Source organism: Periophthalmus magnuspinnatus, chromosome 3 (genome assembly GCF_009829125.3).
Source record: "Periophthalmus magnuspinnatus isolate fPerMag1 chromosome 3, fPerMag1.2.pri, whole genome shotgun sequence".
Classification (NCBI taxonomy): Eukaryota; Metazoa; Chordata; class Actinopteri; order Gobiiformes; family Gobiidae; genus Periophthalmus; species Periophthalmus magnuspinnatus.
This window is the reverse complement of record NC_047128.1, coordinates 6,872,200-6,893,263: the sequence shown is the minus strand read 5'-3', so window position 1 is coordinate 6,893,263 and position 21,064 is coordinate 6,872,200. Positions and strand designations below refer to the sequence as shown.

Sequence of the window (21,064 nt, the reverse complement as noted above, 5' to 3'; positions counted from 1 at the left end):
CATCCGTGTAGTCACTATGTAGAGTACTGTCAATATATACCTTCATAGACATTTGTGAACGAGTTTTGAACGGTTCCTTAACCCGAACAGTTGGAACCAGATCTCATTGGGGCAGCAGTAGCTCAGTTAGTAAAGAGTTTGTCCACTGATCCAAAGGTTGGCGGTTAGAATCCTGCTCTTGACATGAACATTGTTGGTTGACCAGTCAGATCCACTGATCCACAGTAGTTTGTTTTTTAAATATGTATTGTAATGGAAAGTTTTATTTAAATGTTCATAATTCCAAATGATAAACGCATTCCCACTCTCAGCTTGAACCATTTTAAACAGATCTGAGCCTTGGTCACTTGGGATAACCGATGGAAAATAGCCTTTGTCTATAAGTCGGTGTGTTTACATTCATGTTGTATCATGTCTATTCATTGTCTCAATCAAATAAATAAATAAATAAATTGAATTAATTAAATAACATTTATTTTTGTGATAAGTTTGTAAATAAAATTAGTTCTCACATTGGCTTCTGTCATATAAATACATAGTAAAATAGACAGTTTTTTGAATGACTCTTAGAAGAGATCAGATCCCAAAGATTCGGATCCCCCAAAGGAGCCAAAAGTCTCATCACTATTACTTGCTAAGGGTTTTTGGTGAAGTAAAATGTATCTAAATGAATAAAATAGAAACAATGATACAATGCAGAAAAGCAATATCAGATGGTTTCCCTACAGAAAATAATTTCAGTTCATTTGACTGGGCTATATATTGTATTTTTGTTTCTTTTCATATATCGCCTATGTATATATCTAATGTATATCTGCACAAAGTTTGGATTAGACTATGTTATATGTTATACTTTTGGTTTAGTACATTGAGGTTCTTTCTCACTGCATCATAACAACATTTAGTGGCTAACCCATTTGAATACCCCCCATCTGTATATACATAGGCCTGCCATGTTTGATATGATACACACTCATGACATCTGGATCTGCAATTTGAAAGTGATTTATGCTGCCAGTGCCGTGTCACTACTCCTCAGTCATTTCACATCTCTCCATCAGTGGCCTGTCCATCTACTTCTCCATAGTGACAGACAGAATCAGTTCACGGCATCACAACGTGTACATATGGTATTTATATAATAGGTTAGCAGTTGCAGTACTATTTTTGTATGTCCTCGTGAAAAAATGTGGATATACAAAGCAATATGTTTCTTACAATGAGCAGACTATCAGCCATCTTAAGATTCTACAGTGATGCATGGAGAAGGAAGGCATTGGACCATATTTATAAAAGAGGAGAAAGTTAAAGTAGTTGTGTGTATGCAGACAGAGTGGAGATCAGCGGAGTGAGGCCAGAGGAGGGTGCTGTGCACAGCTAAGGACAGCCAGATACTTTCCAGCTTGGTCATTTTTGGCATATTGTGTTAGCTTGGGATGCAAGACTAGTTCTCTCTGAATATTCAATACAGAAGTTCCCTCACTTCTCACCACCACCATCTCATGAAAATTAGAGGAGCAAAGAAAAGAACTATTGCTAGACTACAAGTTATGTGTAAATTCATGACATGATTTGTCAAATGATGATTTTAAAAATTTTTCGACATCAAACCTAGTTCAGCAAAGAATACTAAAAGACAATAATAACTTATACTCTTGATATATACTACATCAAGAGTTAAGACTCGAGATTCAATATTTGAAATTCAAGATTTGAGATTCAAGATTTTCAAGATTTAATATTTAAAAAACAACATTATGTTTAGAGCATAAAACACTGCATAGTTTTGATGTAAAGTGCTATACAAAAGGTGCAACACAAACATAAACATCATATTTGGTCACATTTTTATATAACACTTTTCCACCTGCACTGATCCTGCGTAGGATCAGTTCAGCATCTGCAGTGATGTGGTTGCTGTATCTGTGGTAAAGAGGGAGCTGAGCTGAAAGAGAAGCAGATAAGGTAGGAAAGGGGAAAGGGGTGCAGGGGAGGATGGAGGAGGAGGCCAGACTTAATATACTTTGTTTTCATTTAAATCCTCAGTTCAGTCCTAATGTCCTGAAAGACCCTCTATGGCCCACAAAAATCCTCAATAATGAGTGGATAGAACCACATAGAGCTGAAAGTTTTAAAAGTCTAAAGGTATGTCTTCATTGGCTTTTTTGTTCAGTATGATGAGAGGAATATGTGTACCAAATTTCAATGGTCTATGACACAGTAATTATTTTTCATCCTTGTTGACCAAAACCCATGTATTTCAATGAGAAATGTCAGACATTGCCATGGCAACACCTTTCAAAATAGAGGTATATTGTCATTGACTTTTTTGTTCAGTATCGTAATAGGGATGTCCATGCTAAATTTCAAATGTTTGCGACAAAGTAATTTTTTACGTACCATTTAAAAATTTCAAAATGTAAATTAATGCCGGAAAATAGGAAACTGCATGTTTGAGCTATGGCACATTTAAAACTTCAAAAAACTTATTTTTTCTTTCCAGGCAGGCCACACCCACATTTTATAACTTAGAAAATTCCAAAAGAGTTCCCTATAATTCCACATGGGTCTAGTAAATTGTGACCATTTTGCAAGTTTCTTGAATGAAAATCTACGACATAAAAAATCCAAATGTTAGAGTTAAAATTTGGAAAAAATGGGGTTCCACCCACAATGGCCGACTTCCTGTAGGGTTTAGGTTGGGGTCATAATATATTTTTTTACTTGTCTTGACATGTTCTATGTTTGTACCAAATTTCATTTGTCTACTATGAAAAAGGTCTCTCATTGCCGTAATGTATTTCAAATTTTGTGGTGGCGCTATTGAGTCATTTTGATACGTTAATTTTTTTGAACATCAAAATACAAAATTTTTTGCTAATCTTGAATTTTAGGCCATAGTTTGATTAGTGTAGAGCATCTATATAGTCTACAACAAAGACCAGTACTCTGAACCCCATTCATTTCAATGACACATTTATTATGTTACCACGGTAACATAGTTGCAGACAGAGGTATGTTCTCATTGGCTTTTTTGCTCAGTTTGCCAAGCCAAATGTCCATGCCGAGTTTCAAATGTTTATGTCAAAGTAATTTTTTTGGTCCAATTCAAAAGTTCAAGGGGGCGCTGTGGAGCAATATAATGTCTGACCTATGCAAATTGTATATGTATGTGTTCAGATCCACATTTTGAAAAAAATGTATATTAATGCCAGGAAATAGGACACTGCATGTGTGAGTTATGCGAAATTTAATACTTCAAAATATTGCTATTTTCTTTGCAGGCTGGCCACACCCACATTTTATAACTTAAAAAAAAATAGATACATTTTTCACCAACCTTGAATTTTGGGTGCAATAAAATTGACTTTTCGTTAACGTTTAGGGGGTCAAAAGTGGCTTCAATCAGGCCACCAAAATAATAATAATAATTAAAACTGCAAGCAGTGATAAAGGCCCTCGCCACCCCTTGCGACCGCGGGGTACACGCCACCTCGGAAATCCTGCCTTTCGTTCCCGCTTACATCGCTCCTCCCCCCAAAATGAGCGACTGAGTAATACTACTCCTTTCATTCCAATGAGACCATTTATCACATTGTCACGCCTGCATGGTTGGAAATAGAGGTATGTCTTCATTGGCTTTTTTGTTCAGTATGATGAGAGGAATATGTGTGCCACATTTCAATGGTCTATGACACAGTAATTATTTTTCATCCTTGTTGACCAAAACCCATGTATTTCACAGAGAAATGTCAGACATTGCCATGGCAACACCTTTAAAAATAGAGGTATGGTGTCATTGTCTTTTTTGTTCAGTATCGGAATAGGGATGTCCATGCTAAATTTCAAATGTTTGTGACAAAGTTATTTTTTTACGTACCATTTAAAAATTTCAAGGGGGCGCTGTGGAGCAATGTAATATTTGATATGTGTAAATAACATATCTATGCACTCAGATCAAGATTTTGAACAATATATATATTAATGCCGGAAAATAGGAAATTGCATGTTTGAGCTATGGGACATTTAAAACTTCAAAAAACTTATTTTTTCTTTGCAGGCTGGCCACACCCACATCAAAATAATAAACTTTTCACCAACCTTGAATTTTGGGTCCAATAAAATGGACTTTTTGTTAACATTCAGGGGGTTAAAAGTGGCTTCAAAGCGGCCACCAAAATGATAAGAAGAAGAAGAAGAAGAAGAAGAAGAAGAAGAAGAAGAATGGAAACGCATTTTCCACCCGTTATTTTTCTCCTAAACCATAACAGCTACAGTCATGTGACTTTCTCACATTGTGCCCCATCACAAATAAGGCCCCTGTGAATTTTTTCACAAGTTCACGACAAATCGATTGTCTTCCATGAATTTTTGAAAATGAAATTTGAAGAGGGTGCTAGAGAGCCATTTTGTGAGAGTGCCTTTATTTACATATCATTGTGTTCAGCTCACAATTGTGCATAAACACTGTATTAGTGTTTTCCCAACAAAAAATGTGTGAATGAGAAATATTTTATTGAAATTTTCCAAATATTGCGATTTGGTTGAAAAGTCACCCTGACCACACCCAAAGTCAGTTCAAAATGTAATTGATAATCTTTAATCACACATGGGTTTAGAGGGATTTGGCCAAATTGTACGTGTTTGTGATGAAAACTGTGCGAGGAGATGTCCTGAATGTGAGGGTGTGCACTTTTGTCATTCCCGGGTTTGATCCAATATGGCCGACTTCCTGTACATTTTAGGGAGGGACCATAATATCATTTTTGTCATGTACTGACATTTCCTATTTTTTGATGTGAGTTTCTGATTTTTACGTCGACTTTTTTCCGAGTCTGGCTCCCATTGCCCCATGAAAATCAAAGTTTGAGGTGGCGCTACCGAGTCGTCTTTCGTTATTTTTTCTCGGGGTCTTTTGTGACAATTAGAGCTCGTCGAGTTCTAATTTTTGACACCACTCACTGCCATGACAGGGCGTGTTTACTACTTGATTTTTGCCATTTTCCATGCTATATATATATATATATATATATATATATATATATATATATATATATATATATATATATATATATATATATATATATATATATATATATATATATAAACACACACAAATAAATAGAACAGAAAACTGAAATATCTGTGTAATCCCTCAGTCGTCCTGGTCTGCTCCATAGCAAAAGAAAAATAAAATCTGTGGGAAAGTGGGAAAAACGTTCGACGAGTGAAGATGTTTTGGTACTCATCCAAGCCACAGCTGCAACAAATAATTGGAAAATGCAACATTTAAGTAATCAGTTTGTGTCTATAATGAGTCATAGAAGCTCCTCTACAGCTTGAATCAAATCATACTGCAAAAAAATAAAAATAAAAATTATATATATATAATATATATACTGGTATATATGTATGTATATATATATATATATATATATATATATATATATATATATATATATATATATATATATATATATATATACCAGTACTGCAAAGAAAAAGTCCCCATAGTAAATATTGACCCCCAAAAAGTATTGTTCCATCTGCCATGTTTTGAGTGATACGTCGATATAGTAATTATTGTGACAAGCCTAGTATATATGTGGTTTTGGAGTCAGATAAACACAGTCTTCCATTTGAATTACAAAGCACTCTAAAAATATCTCTTATTTAGTCATATTAGTCACAGATATTCAAATGTCGGCTTTGACGGGGCCTTGTGCTCTGCCTTTGGTCTGGTCTTTAAAGGTGCTTGTCTGTACAAACTCTTGGACCACCACATTTTCTATTGGGAGCATTGTGCTTTTCCTGCTCCTCCCTGCATGTGCTCTTCCCTCTCCTCATGAAGAGTTGTGTACAGCCAGGACTCTGGGGAGCCACTGAAAGAGCCTGACAGGCAGACTGCTGCTCTCCTGACGATAGGGCCGTTCAGCTTTGTTCACATCATATCTGCCCAAGCCCAGATAGCCTGACTGCTGATCACACAGTGGGTTTTAATATGCCACAGAGCACCACACATATATAGTCCCATGTTTCACTGGATACGGACTACCACAACACTCTGTCCTATCCTCCTGTGAACTATTTAGACACAAGACTTCCAAGGAAATGTTGAGGAAAATGAATTTGGTTAAAAGGTGTACTTAGTAACTTTTCTGGATCCACGTCCCCTGTCTCCACGGAGATACTGTTGCTTTGCCTGGAATGACATTCCTTAGACTTGGACTTAAACAGGCCTGTCACGGTAAAACATTTTGAAGAATGATATATCAATAAATAGTAATATTGCGATAAATGATAATATTGAAACTACTTTGCCACTGATTAAGATGCAATAAAGCAAAATAATCCCAGCAAACCCTTTTTAAATAGACAGGATCATGAAAACAGCTTTTGTATTGAACGATAGTTGATACAGTAATTATCGAGACAGGCCTAGACTTGCACAAACTTTAATGATCCACAAGGGAAATTAATTGGATACAATATATTATAATAACAGAGAGAAAATTATAAATGGTAGTAATACTTTCAAAGTGTATATGTACATGTAAAAATACAAAATACTGAAATGGAATGAAAACAAAATATATCTCGACTATATACAAGAGGTGGGTAAGAAAACGTATGTCCTTATTATGAACTTATTTAGCTCAATGCAGACGACCAGGTGATGCAACCAGGAAACCAGTCATTAAAAGTCCATCTGTGCAGAGGCAAGCCCGCGCACACTTCAATTTGAATGCTGTATTAGGTCCTCAGGGGGTGCATGGTAAGAAGGCACAATTTTAAGGTATTTTTAGTGCAAAAGAACCCTGTGAATAAAAGCAAGATAGAAAAAAAAAAAGTATTTATTTATTTATTGTGGTTCAATCACAGCTACGACCTATGTTATGTGTATTCCAGTGTTGTGTCCCTGGGCAAGACACTTCTCTTTAGTTGTGTATGAATGTGTTGTGTTGTAATGGTCTTAGTGAGTGACTCTTAGAAGAAGCAGATGGTTTTATTTCACTCTTAAGATACTATATATAACAGGTTTTTCCCTCACTTCAAATCATGCTCACAATCCAGTGGCATGAAAGTAAATGTCATCACATCTCAAGCATCAACTGGGGATTTATTTCGTGTGTATTTTGGTTTTGTTTGTTAGATATGCAAGTACAGCACTTTTTCACTCTATACCAAACCAAACAAAGCCAATTCTTCAACAATTTCTGGATGGGCTAACGGCATGGATAAATAAATAAACCCTATGGACACGCTACCCCCTCCTCTCAATCACTTTTCTGTCCCCTCCTCTCACTCCCCTGTGTTATTCTGACGGCGCTTACTACAGACACATCAGCTTTCAGAGTGCGCATCCAATTAATTAGCTCAACGTTCATTAGGAATAACCATCCGAGTAAAACAAAAACCCTCCCTTATACTTACAAACCAACTCTGGGCAAAAAGGAGATATATGTGTGTATGTATGTGTATATATATATATATATATATATATATATATATATATATATATATATATATATATATATATATATATATATATATATATATATATATATATATATATATATATATATATATATATATATATATATATATATATATATCTTCTACCTGTGTATGATATTCTGATGCTGTGTGGGAGGACTAGTAAAAAAGGCTTGTGTATATAGTGCCATTTGGTCAATGTGCCCATCGTTAAACAGTGATCGCTCAGGGCTTATGGTATCTGCTCACCAGCTTCTGTGGAATTAAACAGGCAGCCATGAGCACATCCTAATGACTGTATCAGGAAGGCAATCAGATGGTTTCTTTGTCGTGAAGTGATCCGTCTTGGTGGACATCTGCAGCATTTGCACAGGGCTGTAAACAAAAGTCAGCTCCATCTGACACACATCTGAATCCCCTGCATTCCTCAACACCTGCCTCAATGTTATTTAAAGCTCTCAGGGGCTCGGCACCAAACATCCACCAACAGCTATTTGCTTATGTGCATGGGAGAGTGCGCACATGTGCACGTGAGAGTGCGCATGTCACAGCCAGTGTAAAAGTGTGCATGTTGTAGGTGTGTAGAGGACTAGGCTTCTCAAGTATAGTAACCATGAGCAACAAGCTTAGCACACACCATGTTACCGCTTTGAAAATATTTCCAAATCGGGACACAATGATGCGGACAAAATGAGACTGCACATGTGTATTGTGATAAGAGGAGAGTCTCGTTTTCATTATATTACACAAAACTGACTCTTGTGAGATTTACACCATGTTAGAATGTTGTTACCTCCTCAAAAACATACCTGGAGTTGTGTTTTGTTTCATTCGCACATGTTTGATTAACTCTTTATTAGACTGTCTGCATTTCCAAAGTTCAAAATGCTCTGCTCCACCTTGTGATATCACAAAGTGGTAGTTTTAACAGTAATGGACAAAATGAGGAAACAATGTTATAACATAGATCAGAAAATATCATCATATAGGCCCTTTAAAGTGTATTTGTGCCACCCCCAAGCCTTTATAAATAAACAAGTCTACCTAGGAAACCTGTGTGTACTATGTGCTAGTATAGATGCAGCACATTTAGCTTCTTCACTAGCCAAACTAACAGGGCTAAACCTGAAATTAAACCTGGACTAGACCAGGACTAGACCAGGACCAAACCAAGTCCACATTAAGACTAAAATAGGCTCAATTGTTCAGTGTGAACACACCCTGTGTTGTTTGGTCATGCTTTTAACAAATGCCAGGGGACCAGAGCAGACTTGTTTGTTCCATGTAAGAATTTGATGGTGTATTTGCTGTTGGCTTAGTTGAAGAGGTCAGAGTGTAAAAATAGCGACCTACTAAGTCTAGTGACCATTTCAGACATGAATATTCACATTTGTTTTTGTCAACAGTAATGGACCAGCCATTTTGAAGCCCAGAAGTGAAGTTGTGGCATTATTCTCGGTGCAAAGAGCTGTACAAATAATGGGCCTGTGAGCCGAGGGAACATTGGAGTTCGTGGTGTGCTGCACATTATCACATAATGTAGCTCAGCCTTGTTAGTTGTGATCTGAAATAAGGCGTGAAAACACAAGTCACACAATGCCACAAAGAACACTACTGGCAAAAGCAGAGCGCGTTCTGGGAGCTTAAAATGCTGCTTTCTCCTAACGGCATTTGGTGCCTTTGAAGAAATCTCAAGGGATTCACTTTTCTGTTTGACACCAAAGCTGTGGAAATACTGTCAATATGGCCAACACTTATCCGATATTGTTTTTACTTTGCATTTTGTGTCTCTGAGAAATAGACAGAGTACATAGTGTAACTATGTTTATGTAATTATACAGGACCTCTTGAACTGCACTCTATAGAAGCTCTAATTTCTCTAGAATGAACTTCATGTTTATAACTAATGTTTATAATACAGACTAGAGGTCAACAGTTTTGGGGTTTTTTCTTGGCCAGTACCGATTGTTTAGATTCTATAGAAATCAGTGGCCAATAATCTCTGCCAATAGTCCAATGAGGTTCATCATTTATTTTAGTAGACCAGACCAAAGTTTAATTTGTTTACACCTGACAGTTTCGGCTGCTCACTAGAGCAAACTCTCCCTCAGAGTGGTCACGTGATGTTGTGACGTTACTATGACGAGACCGGTGGTAACAGAACAGCGCCATCCGCTGTCCGACTTTTTCAGGACTGTATCACAGTTGCCCCCATAAGAATTTAAATTGGGACGAGGGGGGCTTTTTACTCTCACACACCTGGGATACCTAAAATCAGCTGTCCAGCCACGTCACATCTACATCACGTGACTACTCTGATGAAGAGCACTAGTGAGCAATCAAAACTGTCTGGTATGAAAATGAACTAAACCTCGGTCTAAAAAAAAAAAAAAAAGATTAAAATAAATTATTTTTAATTACTTTCTTACTGAATTTTTTACAATACAAACTCATCCACTGCCCTGTTTTACTGCAAACTATAAGAGAGCAGTGTAGTCACATTTTACAGAGCCCTCATCACAAATGAAGTTTTCAAATATTATCCCCTAGTGGAGATAAAAATAAATAAATAAATAAATAAAAAAAAAATGCAAGTATCAGTCAGATATATTGGCTAACTAACATATCTACCTTTAATACAGCCGTGCACCATGTATCTCACACGTAATCCACATAGGATCTTGTGAGTTTGTTTGTCTGCAGCAGCACACTGATGTGGACACAGCCGAGGGCTCTTATCACAGCTGTGGAGCTGTGGTGCACTCCTCCTTATCACAGCAGCTCCTCAGGCTCCAACAGGACAGCAGCATGTCCCCCACACACCCTATAGATGAGAGAACATGGACTTCAGTACACAAACAAAACCACATAAACACACAAATGCTGTACCAGGCCCGGGTCTATAGGAGTGCAAAAGGGTTCATTGCAACCTCTGTTAAAAATGTTTGCACCTCATTTCAGGTGCATAAAATAATGCCACTCAATGGAAGCGTATTATGTCCGTTTGATCTGCACCTTGGCGTGCCCTGTACTTATATGAAAGGATTATGTTTTTTGTTTTTTTTGTAATTGAATATGATAGTAACATCATCCAAACGGAATACGTACAACACGGGATTTGACCACTACAACTCCACAAATAAAAAGTACTTTGAATTACATTGTGTACGAATTGTGCTATAAAAATAAATTTGCCTTGCCATTACCTATACCTATTCTGTATAGTATCACTCCAAGATGTCAGTCAGATTGCAGAAGACAGTCTATGGTAGATAACAACTGTACAAGTCAAATACCATTTTGTTAACGTGCACTATTAGCAGCTGAGATAATGGCTAAGAAGCAGCTCAGCAAATGTGTTTATTATTTTGCCCTGGACAAAGCTGGGGCTAGCCACTGGAGGAATAGGTCAATGGCAAAATAATGTAAACAAAAGGAAACAACAGCTAATAAGGTGTGATTTTATGTGGGAGGGGAGGTGCCGCGTAATAACTGAGAGAAGTGTCAGTCAGTCAGTCAGTCAGCGGGAGGGCATCTGATGCACTGCTCTGACTGTCCTTTCAATTAAATACATCAGCACATTTCTACACCCCGGACTCCATTTGAATCAACAGGGAGCCACAAAACAAAGTGAGTTTGAAAATGTTTAATGCAGTGAATTTGACTTGCGAAATTGGCTTTTTATGTTTTTGTCTCTTGGAGAATGGACTCCCACTGTAGCTGGTAATAGAAGAGGAAGCCATGGACTGTTTTTTATTGGTGTGCAAAAAAAAAGAAAAGAAAAAAGAACTGTCTTCCGCTGAGACATTCTTCAACTGTAAATATAGTCGTTCCATCGTTCCACGCAATTAAGCAATTATGTCTCTGGCAGGACTGAATGTGTGTGTTTTGAAATATGCCCAATTTACTCTGATTTGGAACGTTTTCCTCGCTAGACAGGCAGTATTAAGGATGAGCTGTGAGGCAATCTGAAACCAGCAGGCATAGACTATGTTCCAGAGCTTTTAGTGTGTAGTGACTGCTAGCTGAAGAAAGAGTCCAATGTTTTTTGTGCTCATGGGCAAGACCCTTCATATTGCCTTTACTTCAGACCCGAAATGTTGAATATTTAATTTAAAACATTAAGAAATGCTTTAACTTAACAAATATTATGAGACAGTTTTGGGCCCCAAACCAAAGCTTGGGAATTTCTCATTTATATCATTACATGTAATTACTGGCATGAGGAAATATGCGTGTTACTTGGTTAAAGGGCATATATTACAATGTTTTCTGAAATATGTTATAATGTGATGCCATGTGGTAATACAGGAAGTGTCCTTGTGTTTGAAAACTCCATATAACTTCATTACAATCATCTGGATGATTTCAGTCTTGAAATTGCCAATCTTTACTGAAGAAAAGGTAAAAGGTAGCTGTTAACTTGAAAACTACAATCACATGACATCACCAGTTGGAACAGAGCCTTTTGAGCAGCAGTTTAAAACAGCAGTTTAACATGGCTTAAAGCTCATAAGAATCTAAGGGACTTTCATAATATTGTAAAAAAAAAAAGAAAAAAAAAGAAAAAAAAGACCTAGTACATCAGAGAGAGTTAACTGTTGTATATATTATTATTATTATTGTTTTTTTGTCATAACTGCAGCAGCCCAGGCTTAATATCCACTCTCCTCTGTTGGTAATCAGCGTCCTCTGTGAGGCATAATAAAGCCGTATACTGGGGCATTTCTCGGCCCAAATGGCTATACCTCGAGTGGTCTTTGAATCAGGCTTTGTCTGCAGCAGCAGGTATGTGCAGATTAGCAGTAAAATGGCTGATTCAAATGATCCTGTGCTGCCCACTGGGACCACTGATTGTACCAATCTACATGCAAATGGTCATGTTTATTACACTGGGGGAATAACACAGCACAAAATGCACCTGATTAACAAATTAATGACTAGATTACCTTTTTTATGGTGGAAAAAACCCATGCAGGCTCTATGGTTTCCTAATCCCTTTGTAATCAGCCAGACCACTAATGGCCCTGCACACAAGTGAGGCTGTGTCGATCATGTATATTCTTCACACAAACCATAATTGTGAATCTGACATCTCTATTATGCACATGAGCCAATGAAATATCAACAAGAAAAAAATGCATGCTGCTGACCAAAGTGCAACAAATAGTTGGTATGTAGTAGGTTGTATGGTTGTTTCATTTTAATGTTTATAAGTTGGCGTCATTTCTCTGTAAAGCCTGGAAGATGTGGCAAATGAGTTTGTTTTAATGGGTCTATTGGTGTTTGTAAAACACATCTGGCAACTGGCCTAATTTATGTTATTGTATTTTGTTAATGGTGTCGTATAAGCCCCTTCAAGGGCTCAACATTTTTGGAATGCTAGACACAATAATAAAATAGATTCATTCATTCATATTGTCAGCTATACATACAGCCAGTGGTTCACACCCCAGTAATGATGGGGCTTTCGATTCCTTTGTTGGATCTGAATCTTTTGGATCCATTCCCTTCAAAGAACTGTTCAACAGACTCTTTTATTATTTATTTGTATGACAGAAGTCAATGTGAAAACTCATTTTATCTACAAACTAATCACAGAGAGAGTCTCAGATCTGTTTAAAATGGTTCAAACTAAGTGGGAGTGTGCTTACCCTTTGAAGTCATGAAAATTTAAATACAACTTTGCACTACAATAATAATAATAATAATAATAATAATAATAATAATAATAATAATAATAATAATAATACAATGTTTGTGGTTATCATGCCAAATATGTTTTTTGTGCACAAAAGCTCTCACTTGTGTTGTCTCTTCTGGTTCTGTGCAGATTCTTGTGTTAGTTCAAGGAACTGTTCAAAGGGGCTGACTCATTCATCAATGTCACATCACTAAACACCAATGTAACAGTCTGATGCTGTGTCCTTGGGCAAAACACCCCACTGAATAATTGCCAATAAAAAAAACACAGGAATGACATGCAGCAGTTTGGTAAACCCATTATTATTATTATTATTATTATTATTATTATTATTATTATTATTATTATTATTATTATTATTATTATTATTATTATTATTATTATTATTATTATTATTATTATTATTTATTTTTCTCAGTATAAGTTATTAAACTTATAATATTTCCACTTTTTCCTAGCCCCGTCATAGTGAGTCTGTTAATGCCCCAACAAACACAAGTGAAGCTCTGTTTATCTTGCATAATTATTTTAACAAAAACACTGAAAGCACCTTGGACATCTTCATTACGCTCTCCAGGGCTAACAAAATGAACAGACAGAGTGAGAAATGTCCGTCCGTGGGCTCTCATTCCTGTTCTCTCTGCTCCTGTGCCCTTCTCACTGGCCTAACAGCTCCCCAGATGTCACTATATCTCATTTGAGAAATTCATCTGCGCGTCTCCAGGGCTCCACCATTATTGCTCTCTCTATGCAACTATGATAATGTGTGTCTTGGTCCGGCTTCACACACGCCAATTATGCCCGGCCTGCTTTTCTGATGGACTGGCTGTTATGCAGGCTTTTTCTGTGGGCTTTTCTGCTCATCAGGGCAAAAGCGGTCTGCGGTTGTGAAGGAGACTGTTCTGATTACTGTACAGAAGAATGCAGTGCAGCTCAAATAATGTTATGCCGGGGCCCAAGCAATTAGTTTTACTCTGTTGTTTGCGTTCATGTGGAGGTCAGACAGAACAGCCTTTGTCTCTTTGTCTGTGGAGAGTGAAATTACACGCACAAACACGCAAAAAAGTTCCTTGGTAGGTCAAGAAACATCACATAACTTACACATTTAGCATTCAAGTACACAGTTAGTTTATGTATGTGTTTTGGCAAGTTATTATAAAGTGTCAGAATTCTAAGTCTTTTCAATCTAATAAATGCAAGCAATACATTCACTGTGGAAATACAGTCAAAGGAATCAGTTTATGCAAAATATGCACTCAGAAATTAGTCCTTTATACAGTTACAGTTGTATAAAAAGTGTCAGTTTGACACATCTCTGTATAAAATTGACATCTGAAAACCGCTCACACAAAATCCCAAAAAGAATTAAAATTTTCAAAAACAAAATTTAATCTTAGAAAAATGCAGTTTTTACATTAAAAACTCTCCCACTCTGCTCATGTGTTTTTCTGCGCTCTTTCGTTCATTCGACAGAACAGCTCAGAAGCTTTAGTACTGCTCTCAGGGACCACAGAGAATCACTGGTTTACTGCAGTCTGCCTTTGGGGTTCATATTTTACACGTCTGGAAAAACTGTATTGTATTTTGCACTGGTGTAAACACATAACTACCCACACCTGTTTCCTTGTTTCCAATATAACTTTACATATTATATTCTTTTCAATATAAATGTATGGGCTCTTGGGGGCCCTCTGATGGCTTCAGGGCCCTAAGCAGCTGCTTAGTCTGCATATAGGCTGGGCTGGCCCTGAATTTTTATATCAGAAGTGACAATGTTTTGGGCCAGTGTCCTTTCCCACATGTAAACAGACCTGTAGCATTAAAAAAAAAAAAAAATAAAATAAATGTGTGAAATGTGTGTCTTTGGAACTTGTCTTTCAAGTATCTCGGGGTCTTGGTCACGAGTGAGGGAAGGATGGAGCGTGAGAGTGACAGGCGGATCGGTGCAGCGTCTGCAGTGATGCGGTCGCTGTATCAGTCCGTTGTGGTAAAGAAGGAGCTGAGCCCAAAGGCAAAGCTCTCGATTTACCGGTCAATCTACGTTCCTACCCTCACCTATGGTCATGAGCTCTGGGTAATGACCGAAAGGACAAGGTCGCGGATACAAGCGGCTGAAATGGGTTTCTTCCGCAGGGTGGCTCCTCACCCTATCCCTTAGGGATAGGGTGAGGAGCTTGGGCACACGGGAGGAGCTCGGAGTAGAGCCGCTGCTCCTACATGTCGAGAGGAACCAGTTGAGGTGGCTCGGGCATCTGCTCAGGATGCCTCCTGGACGCCTCCCTAGGGAGGTGTTCTGGGCATGTCCCACCGGGAGGAGGCCCCAAGAAAGACTCAGGACACGCTGGAGGGACTATGTCTCTCGGCTGTCCTGGGAACGCCTTGGGGTCCCACCGGAGGAGCTGGAGGACGTGTCCGGGGTGCGGGAAGTCTGGGAGTCCCTGTTTAGACTGCTGCCCCCGCGACCCGGCCCCAGATAAGCGGAAGAAAATGGATGGATGGATGTGCGTGTCTGAACAAGAGCTGTGTTTGTGTTCTGAAATAGAGCCCGAGATCTGTGTGAACTGATGAGAAATATTCCAACTGATGTGACCACCTGTGCCCCTGTTCAGATACATGTTTAAACCAAATGAATAAACTAAACCAGGTCTCAAAAATCTGCTACAACGAATTGGTTTACCATTACCAGGAACTGAGTCACATTGAAATGCCAGAACTGGACTACAACAGATGCCACACAAAAAAAAAAACAACAACAACACACTTTTACAGCTGGGAATCAATACAAACCATCTGTCCCAAATTTACAACCAGGAAAACAGTAAAAACAATATCATCTTTTTTCCTCCCAGTCCATAATTTTCGCAGGCAAATAATTTTTTTTTTTCTTTTTTCTTTTTATACCAATTATGTTGATCTAAAATAAAATTTAAAAAAGCAAAACTGTATTATATGAGGAATTCTACAAAACATAGACATCTTGGACAGGTTGGAGTTGCAGAGAATTGAATAAATGCAAAAAGGGAGTATCCTGGACTAATTACTGTGTGGGTATTAGCTTGTGCCAGTGCGCTGAAGTCTCTGTCTTATTAGTGTCTAGTTTGTGTCTCCCTCTTTACACATTATTATGGCCCTCTGCTCCTCTGTGGAAACTTTCAGCATTTATATTATTATCCTCATGAGAAGCTTTAGCACATCTGCTGCACTCTTAATGAGCAAAGGGATGATTGATGGTTCACATGATTGTTCAAAATGTAGTGTACAGAACTGTATATGCAACAGGTTTAGACATAAAGGACACACACTGATTTCTTTTATACAAGTTGTGCAGTTGTATGTTTTTCATTTCATTTTAAAATGGATTCATGCTTATTTATTTATAAGTCAACAACTTATATGAAAAACCAAAAGTCCAAAGTTGTTCCTCACTTACCGTACGAATTCCAAACACCCTTATTAGTGATAAGTTTTTCAAGAGCTTTTCACAACTCTCAGAGACCAGTGAGGAGTTTTCTCGCTAACGACAACTAGCATGCTAACACTCACTACCAAGGAATGAACAAATAAAGAGATAAAAAGAAAATCTTACAGTGAAACTATTTTTAATGAGGAAAGGGCTGACGTGGTTTACGTGATTGTTCAAAATGTAGTGTACAGTACCATATGTGTAACAGGTTTAGACATAAAGGACACACACTGATTTCTTTTATACAATTTGTGAAGTTATGTGCTTTTCATTTCAGTTTTAAAAATTGATTTACATGTATTTACTTTTTAACAAACAAATTAAAGGTGCTTAAAAACATAAGACATACTTAGACATAGACATAAAAACCTTATAAGTCACTGAGTTTACAAGAGCTTTTCATAATTCTCAGAGACTCAGTTTTGCTGTATCAGTAAAGCTAACAAAGCTGACAACTAGCATGCTAACATGCACTTCCTGACAGCCAAGCAATATACAAATATATTAATAAAAAGAAAATCTTACACTCAAACTACTCTTAATGTCTAGTTGTGAAGTTGTGTGTTTTTCATTTCATTTTTAATAGATTTACACTTATTTATTCATAAATGAACCAATTAGAGGTGCTTAAAAAATGAACAGCAGAACTACTTTGCATTTATTCCTCACTTACCTTGTGAATTCCGAACATCTTTATGACGTGATAATTTTACAAGAGGTTTTCACAGCTCTCAGAAATCAGTGCAGAGTAAAGCTAACAACCAGCAGGCTAATAAGCACTTCCTGACAAACACATTTACAATTAAAATAAGATATTTTGTGCTTGAACCTGCATCTTGAAAATAAGCGATTAAAGACACTTAAAAACAACTCTGAGAGGGGAAGGGAAAACAACTATAACATGGTCAAAAGCTCTGAAAAGAATAGGTCTGTTTTAAGCAATACACAAATAAAGAAATTTAAAAGAAAATGTTACTAATTCATAATGAAACTACCCTACTGTCACAGAGCAAGAGCACACGTGCAGTATATGTGCATGTAATGAGCAAAAATAATGAAGCTTAAAACTGAACCCAGACCTTCCTTCTCTTAATGAGTACAGTTTCTTTAGTGACTAATGCTGTGACCTTTCTCGTGTTTTGCAGATGGACCACTGGGACCTCGGGGTCTAGTGGAGGCATCTGAGATGTGCACGCAGGAATGCCTCGTTCTAGGACACTCCGACAACTGCTGATGCCCCCCCACCATGGGATCGTACTCGCAACCCAAGTCCCCCGTGTCCAGCTTTGGATCTCAGCGGGAATGGGGGTCCGAAGACAAGCTCATCAACGGGCACACTCTCACGCGAACCTGGAAAAGCGAGAATCGAACGGATCATTTTGGAGACAGGAAGCAGTTTGGGAGCGGAGAGGGACACTTCACTAACAGTGGCATGGCAGATATTCCATTGGTGAGTCTTAAGTCGTGCCAGCCTGCCTCCTGCCCGGACAGCCCCAAAGACCAGCAGCTATAAGGCAGACCGGGGCTACCTATGGACACCGGTGGCGTCAAGTCTCCACTTCTTTTCTGTATTTCATCTCTTTCCATTTCAGTTCGCTTCTGCTATGTTTTAGTCTCACAAACTCCGTAGGCCTGACTTTTAGTGCTTATGCAGTGTTTGCTACTGTTGGATTTTACTACGGCCCAGGTAGGAACCTCTTTTTACCAATGGATTTCTTCAGTCAGACATTATCGGACCATTTTACGATATGGGCAAGCGGACACTTTTAAAATGGAGAATATTTACAAGAAGAAAAAGGAAAAAATAAAAATAAAAATCTCCCATGACTGACCAATATATAAAGGTATTTTGTGGTGTGGTTGTGCTTGAATATTCCAGGACTATATTAATCGACACAATCAAATGGACGTACAAGTGTTGTTCTATGGTAATAACACTGTTAGTGGACACTGTTTATTCATTGTCTGTGTGTATGTAAATAGGACTATAACCACATGTTATACCCACGTGCATAGGGCAGTGGTATCTTAAAGGCTTGTGTGGAACCTCACCTTGCAACAGTGTTAAATGTGGCATATTGTACAATGAACAAAAAGAGTACCTTTAAAATTTTATTAATTGCCATATGGATTTTCATATCAGAATAGGGTGACCATAGTCCTATGTACACATTTTGCCCTATCACTCAACATGAAAATATGCACAATACACCAATCTACTCACCATTTACTCCTGTTCCATACGTCCAATAAACAGGACCTAAGAGTGAGCGTGAGGGTAATCTGATTTAAACTGCAAACTTTTCTATCTGTTGTGTTTATAATGAGGGGATATGGTCACCCTATATAGACACATTACGCGTCACACATGTTTCATATGAATAATAATTTTCTTCAAAATCACTGGCAAATCTTTTTAAAATGGATTTTTCTATTCAGGATGTCATCGCTAAAAATATGCATTATAAAAACACAGCTCACCTATAAACAAATTTTGGAAGTACAATTAAATAGCAATATATTTGTAAATGGCTAAATGTTTTATCTAACAGACTTATTAATGTATAGATTTTAATCAAGTTGTGTGGACTGAGCCGCCCCTCAGTGCAAACTACTGCAATTCTTGACCTGCTGTATGTGTATATATTATTTTCACATCCTTTACATTACAAAAACACTGATTAAGTAACATTCGATCACTGTGCCTTCATTATGCTTCTGCAAATCTATACATTCATATAATTTTGACAACACGCTGGTGAATCGAGAAAATATTGTATTAAAAGATCGAAAGCCTTATGCACCCAATATTTGCCAAATTGACTAGAGAAGTTTTTGGACATCCATATTGGCATGAACGGGGTCAAACATGATCATCATCTGTTGTCACTGTCTGAATAGGTTTTGTTTAACTCCACAGCATGGAAGGCTAACTACACAATGGAAACAGCATGCTAAAAAGATATAGCTTTTTTAAATGAACTTGATCATTTCTGTGTCACTTTCTTTTTCGATGGGAGTTTGATTTGTGTACTTTGGGTTTGTAAAGCACTCTCATGTTCTTGTCACGGTTAGAAGAGTTCTAGTGGGATGGAGTGGTTTGCTTCTTGCAGTTTGTGTGTCAGTTTGTGAGGGTGTTCAACTTCACTGATACCGAAACAGTTACTCCTTGTTACTACTCTACAGGTATACAGCTACTGCAATAAATGTTTTAATTACATGTATGCTTCATTTGTCTTATTGCACCAAGATTACTGTATAATTTATATTCTTAAATATTAGTCATATTGGCCTTAAAATTATGTGAACAGGCCTGTTACCAATGCATTTTTAAATTACAAATTGTATTTCATGATTTTTTTATTTTATTTTATTCATTTTAATGTTAATTTTAATTTATTTATTTTTGTACACATCAGTTTTGGAAATGTTAAGACCTTTTACAATCATCAATCCACTGCATTCTGGAACTTCTATTGATATCTTTTGTGGATTGCTGAGATCAGTCTCTTGCTTAAAAGTATAATTCATGCGCAATTTAGATTTTATATATTAAGAAATACCAAGAGCCGTGCCTGGAGCATGGAGAGACAACTCGATTGGAGGTGGCCTCACCAAACTGACCCGCTCCAAGACAACCACAAGCGAACTGTGCCAATGGAAAAGACTTCAATGAGTGACATAATTTAGCCAAGCCATTTAAGTGGGAATAAACACCTAAAATCCATCCATAGCCACAGTCCAAATAAGCTGCTAAACTAGGCAGTGCCTGGAGGACTAAAGGAAAGAGTGATAGGGTGCCAATTGTAAAGCACTAGTAGTAGACAATGCTATTAAAACACCATATTCACAAGTCCACATTTCCAATGCAGCAGCATAGTCATCAGCCTCTCTATCTCCTCCTCTCCACCATTGTCTTGGCCTTATGGGAAAAATTTGCCTTAACAAATATTTCATGCTATCCCTCAATGTTTGTGCTCTTATCTAAGCTTCAAAGTGAATCCGTTTGATAAAACTATTTGTGGAGCTCACTCATTAGTCTGTCAGTTCAAGCCTCTGTCAGTTCATTTGGGCATCTGTCTTTTGCATCACAAACATGCACTTAATACAGTTAGACAAATCATCATTTTAGGGTCACTCTGGTTTACAAACACAGCAATGGAATAACAGCTTTAAACTGAATTCTGAAAGGTAGTTGCCATGGAAAAGAAAAGGTCTCCATCATCTGAGGACAGCTCTTAAATTTACCGCCAGGGATGCTTTGTTGTTTAAGCTTTTGTGTAGAAGCCAAAAATAATATGTGTTTTGAGAAAGCGGTTGTGGGGATGTGAATGTGAGAGGTGAAGTTTTAGTGAGGATAGGCTGAGGAGCAGAGCAGCGAAGGCACAGCGGGCACCAGC

At 37.6% G+C, this 21,064-nt stretch overlaps 1 protein-coding gene across 1 annotated transcript in view; it reads left to right on the top strand.

Annotated features, from left to right (window-relative positions):
- The window catches only part of LOC117391074 (protocadherin-9), a 334,608-nt gene extending 316,458 nt beyond the window's left edge, over window positions 1–18,150 (top strand). Inside the window, exon 4 of the mRNA XM_055232521.1 lies at window positions 17,810–18,150. Coding sequence (XP_055088496.1) covers window positions 17,810–17,898 — 89 coding nt within the window. The 3' untranslated portion in view covers window positions 17,899–18,150. The remainder of the gene's footprint in view (window positions 1–17,809) is intronic.
- Window positions 18,151–21,064: the final 2,914 nt, after the last annotated feature.